The sequence below is a fragment of the Haplochromis burtoni genome, unplaced genomic scaffold, assembly GCF_018398535.1.
Source record: "Haplochromis burtoni strain Fernald_Lab_line unplaced genomic scaffold, NCSU_Asbu1 Contig_273, whole genome shotgun sequence".
NCBI classification, from domain to species: Eukaryota; Metazoa; Chordata; class Actinopteri; order Cichliformes; family Cichlidae; genus Haplochromis; species Haplochromis burtoni.
In genome coordinates, this window is record NW_024582634.1 from 369,865 (window position 1) to 380,084 (window position 10,220).

The 10,220-nt window shown below is 42.8% G+C and overlaps 1 protein-coding gene across 1 annotated transcript in view; it reads right to left on the bottom strand.

The window, feature by feature from the left end:
- The window catches only part of nfasca (neurofascin homolog (chicken) a), a gene marked incomplete in the record, with an annotated part of 161,436 nt that overhangs the window by 40,156 nt on the left and 111,060 nt on the right, over positions 1–10,220 (bottom strand). Inside the window, 9 exon segments of the mRNA XM_042227643.1 lie at positions 972–1,094; positions 2,494–2,704; positions 3,141–3,256; positions 3,403–3,625; positions 5,309–5,379; positions 5,572–5,769; positions 6,116–6,217; positions 6,485–6,529; positions 7,725–7,849. Of these exon segments, the coding sequence (XP_042083577.1) occupies positions 972–1,094; positions 2,494–2,704; positions 3,141–3,256; positions 3,403–3,625; positions 5,309–5,379; positions 5,572–5,769; positions 6,116–6,217; positions 6,485–6,529; positions 7,725–7,849 (1,214 nt within the window).

Genomic DNA, 10,220 nt, shown 5'->3' on the forward strand with positions numbered 1-10,220 from the left:
CATACGCCTGCTGAGTTGGCTAGTGTCTTGAAACACGCACGCACACACACAAACACACACACACAAACACACACACGCACGCACACACACAAACACACACACACAAACACACACACACACACACACATTGTCATTCAGCTTCGTTGATCATCTGAACGCTGCAATCATCATCTCAGTCGTATCCACAGCAGTATTAGTTTCATGAATTTCGCGTACATTTCTGCACAGTCACACTGGTGCTGTTCCAGAATGAGAACATTTGAATATTACTATTTCTACCTCATTACCATAATGGTCAATAAAGCTGATTTGTCAGAGGTCCATTCTGATTGGACATTGGTTCTACGTAGCACAGTTGTGCTTTCTGCAGACAGAGGCCCAACTTTCAACCTTTATTGTCACTAACAAACTGGTAACATGTTACAATTTCAGTTTAAGCCCAAGTGACCAATCACACTGCTCCCTCAATGCATCTCTCTTGTAGATCTATGTGGTCCCAGTACTAACACTACAAAGCAAAGCACTAAACGTTAAAGGCTGTAAAAACTCACAAGTCTACATTCAAGAGCTGAACAGCTGATGATGATTTCAACAATCAATAAAAGCGTTTTGGACATCCCCATCTTGGGTGTGTTTTTTAACTCCGATAATAAAAGATGACAAACTTGGCAAGCTGCTGTTTTATGAGATGCAATTATTCTGAATCATACCGAGTTTTCTAGCTTGACTCTAAATGGGCCCATCATTTACAAAATGGACAGGACAATGTATTGAACAAGATTTAAAACTCAAAACCTCCAACTCATTAGGAAAACGTTTACTAAGGTTTAAATGAAGTGATACACAGAGTGACGCTGAGGAGTCCATGCCTGCTGGCCTTTAGAAAAAATACAGCTTTAGGGAATGACAGAGTGACAACACAGCCATATTTTACATATTGCACATGAGTTTGACAAATAAGATGAGTTCACCTGTTTGGTACTTGAGCTGGTATCCAGTCAGGATGCCATTGGGCTCCAGAGGTTTCGCCCATTCCAAGTGGATCGTGTCCAAACTTCTGCGATTAATCTTGAAGAACCTTGGAGCGTCTGGAACTACAATCACAACAAAAGAGAAAAAACAGTGTGCAACATAGTAGCTACATGCAGTTTAGACACATGTTTGGACTGCACCAAGAAAAACTGCAGTGTGTGTTGTGTGTCTTAAAGCTTACATGCTTAGTCAGCATCATGGAACACAATGTTCAAGTTCTGACACAAGGTGAGTTCGTACCAGCTCAGTGTGCGTACTGGGCCATTGTAAGGTATGCAACGTCGACAACTACTTTATTCCTTTCTGCTCCACCTGATGCTCCAGCCTACATCACATGCAATGGTGAAGTAGTTATTTGATCCAGTGCTGAATTTGTATGTTTGCTTACTTTCAAAGAAATGAAGTCTCTAATTTTGATGGTAGTTTCATTTTAATGGAGAGAGACGATCGACCATGTCACTGAGTGTAACAAGAATCTGATCCCCAACAATCCTGCCAGAATTCTGATTGCCTGTGTTCCCATGTGGCCAGATTACAAACCTGATTTACTCAATCAAAGAAATTCCTCATCTGAGCTTGTTATCTGTAAGAAGCACAGCTGTCCACAGAATGAATTTCTTTTATTCCAGCCTCTCCACCACAATGGGAAAGACCAAAAAGCTGTGCAAGGTTTTAGGCCTACACACGAGTGGAATGGGCTCCAAGACCATCAGTGAGAAGCTGTTGGTGTGACTGTTCGGAAAGAGAAGAAATATAAACTGACTATCAAATGAATCTGAATTTAAGGACAGATTGAACCACAATCACCAAGAACACCATTGGTACCACACTACACCGTAAAACAGGCCGTTCATACTCCTCACAGTCATTAAACAATGAACAAAATTCTTCACAAAGGTAAGACAAGCTGATTTTGTCTTCCCTTTGCTGTCTTGCTTCCACCATGATAAAATTGGACTTCCTGCACAGCTCTGTCTCGTGGTGTTCCTTGAGAGCAGTTTCCCATTATAAATCTCTATTTTCTGCCTTATTTGTTTCTTATTACACACTTATTACCACTCTCGTTTCTTACAGTGCTGTCAGACACTGTCTTGTTTTTCTCCCAAGAAAGCCAAATTTCTGCTATTCAATACTGAACAGCAGAACATGAACTGAACTTCAACCCATTGTGGCATTAATGGGTTTTCTTGGAACACCCACCAGGTCCCCTTGCTCAAGAAGACACATGTACGAGCCTGTCTGGAGTTAACCAGTGAACATCTAAAAGAACGCCAAGCTATAGTCAAACACAGTGGTGTTTTTCTGGGTACACTGAGGGGCCAATGGATGGGACCATGTACCGTCAAATCTTAGACTGTTCATTTATTTGAAAGATGACCTTACAAATTCAGCACACGATCAAAGAATTATTTCCCCCTGTATAAACCTGTTATTTTTAGGGTGGGTGCACAGCATCCTCACCTCCTTCTTTGGTGGTAAATGCCACAGTGTTGCTGGGTTGACTCTCAAAGCGATTGTTGGCCACAACCATGAACATCTTGTAGTTCGAGTAGGGCGCCAGGTCGCTGAGCATGCCAGATGGTTTGACCGTAGTGCTATAGAAACCTTTGACCTTCTTCTCCTTACTGACCACCAGACCTGGAACCTGGCTAGACTCACGCCAGTAGTATAACTGGGAAGCAGAATGGGAAGAAAGGTGTTAATAGGCGAGACGTACAGGAGATGGGAGGACATTACACAAGAGAAATTATCCAAAATTGATCATGAAAGATAATTGGAAATTATGTATCGGAATAACAGGAGCGGGACCACGCCTCCAAACACGGTTCTCATCTATATAGGTTCTCCCAGTTCTGCAAGCCGTCGTTCTCGTTTGCATGCCCCACCCTCCCTTCTTTAACTTCTTCACTTCTAATTAGTCCATGGGGATCTGCCAGGCTGCCATCACCAGTCCCCTTCGAGGCCTTCCCCAATCGCAGCTCAATTCGTGACCAAGCATCACCTTTACCTACTAAAACGCTGTCAAACCTAAAATGAGGACGTGAAATGATGCGTAATGTACCAACTCTGGAGTTTGTTCTCATTAGAAAAACCAAAGGCAGTCTTACTCTATACTCCTTGAACTCTCCCTGGACAGAGTTCAGGTCCACAGGGTTCCAGTGGATGATAACTTTGGTGCTGTCAACCTTTGATACCCGCAGGTCAGGTGGAGCATCAGTGGGCTCTGAACACATCCAAGTGGACACAATATGTGTGAACAGTCAGCAGTATTTTCAAAACAAATTGTCAGTTTGGTTTTCACTTTTCCTCAGCCTCCACATGGGTTGCTCTCATAAATGAAAAGCTGCTTCGTAGTCAGGATTTACTTACTGTCTTCTCCAGAGTATCCAATGACCAGGTTAGACTCTGGTCCTGCTCCAAACTCATTCCTGGCCTGGATTTTGAGCTCATAAGGCACATAGATTTCTGTATTGTGGACCACATGCTTAGTCCCCACTGTGGTCAGGTTATTCCACTCCTCTTCAGCGTCTTTTCGTCTCCACCACACAATGTAGTGCAGGTTTGGACCATTTCTTTCCAGATCAAGGAGAGGCTAGAAAAGTCAACAGAGAGATGCGCCTGAATTTACACATATTGGCAGGACAAACGATGAGTTATACTTATCAAATTACATGTTATAACTGTTTGGTGGTTATATACATTTACTTAGACATTGGAAGTTTTGCATCTAACCTTACTGTACAAGGGGATAAATTCTGATTGGACACTTCCAAGCTTATTCCACAACATGTTGTGTTTATTTGTGAACATGTTGATACATTTCATCATATTTCTGTGCATTATTTTTGATTTATTTATCATCTTGTTTTTGGTCAACAAAAAGGAACGCTGTTAGATGAAGCAACATTTTATGGGGAACGTTTTATCTTGATGCAAGGAAATGTGAGAAAGTTGTGCAGATTCACTCTGAAACTGTGAAACATCCATGCAAATGCATTAAATAAGGCAAAAAGACAGAGTCTGAACCAGTGTTGAGTTTGTTCGCTAATAATTTTTGTTAATAAAAAGAAGATGAAAATTATGATGAAATGTTTTGACACTTTTGTTGACCAATAAAAATCAGACAGGAGAGATTAGACCCAATCAGAATTAATCAGCTTGTGTAGCGACGACTTTTGATCTCCTTGGGCAGAAAAATTTATCTCACAAGCTGAGAGAAGATGTGAAGGAAAACACAACATTTTGTAAACTATACGGCACCCCGGCAAAAACATGACAAACTTTTAGTTAACTGAATTCACTTCAGATTAAGTCGACGACAATCTTATAATATTTAGTCGCCTAAAACAAGTTAGATGCCTAATTATGACTTAAACTAAAAAGACTGAAACTAAATCCAAATTTGCTGACAGAATTAAGACGGGTACTGTTCTACTCTCTCAGGCAAGCTTTCTTTAGCTCTTCAGCCTTCTTGAAGGACACTGCAAAGCTCTTCTTTGGATGTTAGCGCCCTTTAGTTTGATTCTCTGATCCCATACAATTTCAATAATGTTGAGGTCCAGGTTCTGGTAAGGCACATGCATGACTGAAGGTGTTCCACTGTGGATCTCTCTCTATCCAGGTCCACACATTGGCTGTAAATGGTTCTTATATAGTGCTTTTCTGCTCTGCCTGAGCATTCAAAGTTCCCTGTGTTTAGTATCACTGTTGTACTGAAAAGCTAAGCTCTTACACTAAGACCATTCTAATGAGGCTTATGCAAATCCTAGATTGATCAACATAAGGTCCATCTGTTTGGTCCTGTGTCAGCGCAACACTACATTTTTTCAAATCGTGTTTCTGTTGTAAATAGTGTTTTGGGCCTGCTGCTTTTACTCTTTTGTCCACTTTTGTGAAATAGACACACTGCACATCACACCAAGATGTGCCACGTTTTCAGCTAATATCAACTTGTTGAAGCAAAAATACTGTTTTATGTCTGGCATACTGTTATCTTCGGCATTTTTCACTCTGCTAGTAACAAAATGCATAAAGATCCTATTTAACATTGCGGGGAACATGTGCCACCACACAAAACAGTCCTAGCTGCACCTTTGCACACAGGACTTTGTGCTTTCAGCTGACAGTGCTAACCACCAGCCTAAAACGTTTGTCATGGTCACCTGATTACACATCTGCATTCAGGTGACCCTCAGTTTCATTATACTGTTAACATGTTCTCAGTGCAGACTACACTGTCTTACTGATTCATTCCCCATACGAGACGTCATCTTACCTCCCAGGTGATCTCCATATTGTCCTTTCTGGACCCCCAACCCCGTAGGCCTTTGGGAATGGCATCTGGTGCTTGTTTCAACATAACAGAGCGCACTGACATTAACCAGAGTCAGCAAAGCTTCACACTTATTCAACTGCAACTGTAAACCTTTAGTGAACATACGTTTCCAAAACATTGTAGCTAATTTGAGTACATGTAAACTAATAAGACTGACCAATTGAAACATCAGAGGTCAAATGATTGCATGCGATGCTCCTTACCAGCTCCAGTGGTCTTGTACCGGGGCGAGGGGCGGCTGGGATCACTCTGACCTACTGAGTTGATGGCGATGACCCTGAACTGGTAGTTGACAAAGGGAGCGAGCTGCAGGATGACAGAGTTGAGGTCTCCAGGGTAAGATGACAAGTTCTGCCATCTACCCGGCTCCCAGCGGTCCTCTTCAAACTGGACCAAGAACTCTGAGGAGAGACAGAACTAATGAAAAAACCAAAACAGGAAAACCTGCTGCAGGTCTGTGAGTCCATGTGTTCTGGAAGCACGCCATGTCCCATCCATTTGTCCACTTCAGCTTGTTCAAAGATCCAGTATACATTTTACAACCTTTCAGTATCCACATGGATTATAATTTACCCAAATCCTTCAGTAATAGGATTTTGAGTTTAGCATCCATTCAGAATCAAGTCTCAACTGTGGTGACCTGAAACTAACTAGGCTACTTTTGCTTACACAGTCTCCCCAACAGGATCAGTTTTTGAAAAAATAACACAATCCTGTCAGGATCCAGGCTGATGTGTGCCTACTTACCTGTGATGGGGCTCCTGTGCTCTTTTCCAGGGATCCAGGTGAGGCGAACGCTGCGTGCTGCTGGGTCTGACAAATCCAGATCCATGGGGGGGTCTGGACGGGCTGAAGAAAGACAAGACATGGCTTTGATTGTGTCAGACACACAGAAACATGCATGCAACCTTTTTTCATCTAAAACAAATGACTCATTGGGAGCAGTGCAGAGAGTCTCCTCTCAGCACGGACACATAACACTGTCATCATAAAGGGTTCATACAAACAGTAAGACAAAGAGACACTAGTTTAAAAACAACAAGCACATAACAAATTAAAAACAGGACAGAGACAAACAGTAGATAACATAAAACTTCCAACTGAGCTGTGTGTTACCTGGAAGCAAGGCACTAGAGACTGAGGGGTTGAGAGTGGCCACCTCTGTGGGACAGGGTCAGGGAGCAGGAAGTGGGTACAAAGGTTAGAGTCTGCAGGTTAGTCTACAAGCCAATCAACAGCAAGGGATTAAGAATGCATTTAGCACACATAGTAATAAGGTAAGTTACACAGTTGTAGACAATCACGTAATCACTGGTTTTACAAATAAAAATGCTCACACTGGTGACGACATGTGGATTAAAGAGTGCCTGCTATTATTTAAATACACACACGCACGCGCACACACACACACAGATAAAGGTAAACAATCGTTGAGGCTGAGGTAAAGTAGCAGACTGTCCTGTGGCACCATGGCTACACTCATGAATGCTGCCCCCTACAGGCCGAGCAGGAGAGGTGCCCTCAGCTCACAGCTACAGTCTGTGATAGTGTGGCATTTGAAAGCAGTTGGTGTTCTTTGCTCACGAACACTTGAAGCGTGTTGTTGAAAGATGACATGTTTGATGATGGACTAAATATAGACTCTGAATAATAAATGGGTGCAGTCTGTCTGTGTTGTGTTTTCAGGAACACGATGCTGTTCTCCAACCAGTCCCAAAGACTCAATCAGTCTGTGTAGGAGCATGCCACTGGAAGCACTGCTGTACTTCTTTCAGTGTTTCACACACTACTGCTGAACTACAAAATGCTGTATGACTCTCACATTGGAGTCATTTGTTTCGTTTTTACACATTCACTGTAAATATCTGCTTCATACGTACAATGACTGTTTTCAGCTAATACACAGCACCGTGCATAAAACTGAAGCCTTGAAATGTGCTGAAGCTCTTTGTCACATCCTGATACCATCAAAGTGCAGTCTGACTAGTTTCATTCAAGCATCAGAGCCATCACAATGATCTGAAGCAACATGAACATGAAAGTCTAAAGTAACAGAAGGTCTTTCACCAAATGCAGTTAAAGTGCAGTATGTATGCACATGTCTTCAGCAGCTGAAACCAGTGCTTTACATGTTTTAGCCATGTCTGCCTAAATCCACAGTGTGTTCACAGCGTGTTCACAGGGGGCCATTGATTGTTGGGTTTCCTCTGTATGTATCATTGTAGGTCTGCCTTACTACATAAAGGTGACTGTTGTTGGTAAGTGTAAATGTAAGAGAAAATGACATATTTTAAGAGTACACTCAGAGTAATGAACTAATGAAACAACACAATGTCCAGTCTGTATGTGAGTGTACCTAACACAGTGAGGCGAGCAGAGGCTGAGAGCTGGTCTATCTCAGATTTAGCAGTGCAGGTGTACGTCCCCTCGTCACCCTCGTTCACATTGGGGATGGACAGAGACTCATCATCCTTCTTCAACCTAGGAGACAGATACAGAAAGGACTGTCATACATGTAGTAACAGCACTAGAGCTAGTCTTTATTCATATTCATACAAAAACCAAAGAAACTCATTCCTGGAAGAAGAGTGTTCAGATTTCTGTTCATATGAACTGCCTGTATGCTGACAGGCATCAGAGTAGCCAGCATACAAACCATTTGGGTCCATGCATTTACTTTTGTGGGTTTACATTTAAAAACAGTCCCAATACAATCCATTGAACATTGTTGGATTTTAAATCAGATAATCCAGATGTGACTGAAGATTTTCAGCTTCGATTCAAAGGGTTTGACAAAAGTGCTGCATCAGCAGTTTCGGATATACAGGCTTTTTAAACAGTCTCATTTTCAGAGACTCAACACTAGTTGGAGTGTCAGGGAGCTTCATGGCCAGGCGAAGCTTCTTTATTCCAAGTGAAGTCAGGTGTTGGACTTTAATTGGGTAGCAAACGTGGATACAAGAGAGCTACTATTTACTATTTTAAACGGTAACTGTAACAGAATACAGTTACTCATATTTTATATTTTGAATATGTGACGGTGGTACATGTACTCTGTTACTCCCCAACACTGGTTGTCATGCAAGGATGACTGCCACACAAACCAAAAGTACTGTTACCCCCACGACACAGATGGTCCTATATCACAACAAGTAACTTTACTGTACAAAATTCAGTAAAGTAAGTACACTGACAGCAAAGCACAAACGTGGAACCAAAGAAGACTCACATTTCCACTCAGTGACACCTGTGTGCTCTGTAAGACTCATTGTGGCGTGGCTCTCCTGGAGCCTGGTTTGTCTCAAGCTGTTTTCACAAGTCCTGACCTGTATCTGAAACTGAGTCTGCTGCACGCACCAGTTAGCAGCAAAATAATAACTCAAGAGTTCCTTAAGGGAGACAAATCTAATATTCTTCAATTGTTATTATAAAATCCTATGGCAATATAAACTTTATTTCTCAATTTGAATTCTAATGAATGTATTTAACTTGAATCAGTTATGTAGAACACGAGCAGAGGAAATGAGGAGAAATGACTGTGGCAGGAATGAGACACAACCACGTTTGAACATTCTCTTTATTATAGCTCACACACCAACAACAGCAACCCCACAGCAGGTCCCTACACCAGCCTTAAGCTGGCGAGGCGTGACTATGATGTGGCAACAGTGCATTCGCCTCCCCTGCAGCGGCACTGCCAACCACACCCTGCCACAATTACATTCAATAATGTATAATAATGATGAATAAAGTAGTCGTAGTAAGCCAATCACATGACCACTTCAAGATGACAAAGCAACAAGGTGACATATTCCAATTGTGTTGATAGGCCACGTAAAGCCAGAGTCATGATAAAGAATATAAACGTGTTTTTCCTCAATCGTTTCGTCACGTTTACTGTCTAAGCACAGCGCAGCGAGCGCGCTCTGCTTATAAGCAAACAATAAAACAACAAAACAAAAAACAGCCCATTGGTGTCGGTGGAAAAATGCACCATGACGACCAATCAAAAAATGATATGGCAACATGACGTTTGGTTGTTTAGGAAGAGGGGGGAGATTTAGGAGTGACTGCGAGAGAGAGAGAGTGCAGAAAAGGAGAGAGAGCGAGTTTTGAGATGTGAGAGATTTGTGATGTTTAGCGTGTTTGGAGTGTGTAGTTAAGAGATTAAGAGTTAAGAGATTTAGGAGTGACCGCGAGAGAGTGAGAGAGAGAGAGGGAGGGAGGGAGAGAGAGAGAGAGGGAGAGAGAGAGAGGGAGGGAGAGAGAGAGAGAGGGAGAGAGACAGAGGGAGGGAGAGAGAAACAGAGCGAGAGAGAGAGAGAAAGAGAGCGAGAGAGAGCGACAGAGAGAGAGAGAGAGAGAGCAAGAGAGAGCGAGAGAGAGCGAGAGAGAGAGAGAGAAGGAGAGAGAGACAGAGCGAGAGAGAGAGAGAGAAGGAGAGAGAGACAGAGCGAGAGAGAGAGCGAGAGAGAGAGAGAAGAGCGAGAGAGAGAGAGAGAGAGAGAGAGAGAGAGAGAGAGAGAGAGAGAGACAGAGAGAGAGAGAGAGAGAGAGAGAGAGAGGGAGAGAGAGAGAGAGAGAGAGAGAAGAGGAGAGAGAGAGAGAGAACGAGAGAGACGAGAGAGAGAGAGAGAGAGAGAGAGAGAGCGAGAGAGGAGAGAGAGAGAGAGAGAGACGAGAGAGAGAGAGAGAAGAGGCGAGGAGAGAGAGAGAGAGAGAGAGAGAGAGAGAGAGAGAGAGAGAGAGGAGAGAGAGAGCGAGAGAGCGAGAGAGAGAGAGAGAGAGAGAGAGAGAGAGAGCGAGAGAGAGAGACGAGAGAGGACGAGAGCGAGAGAGAGAGAGAGAGAGG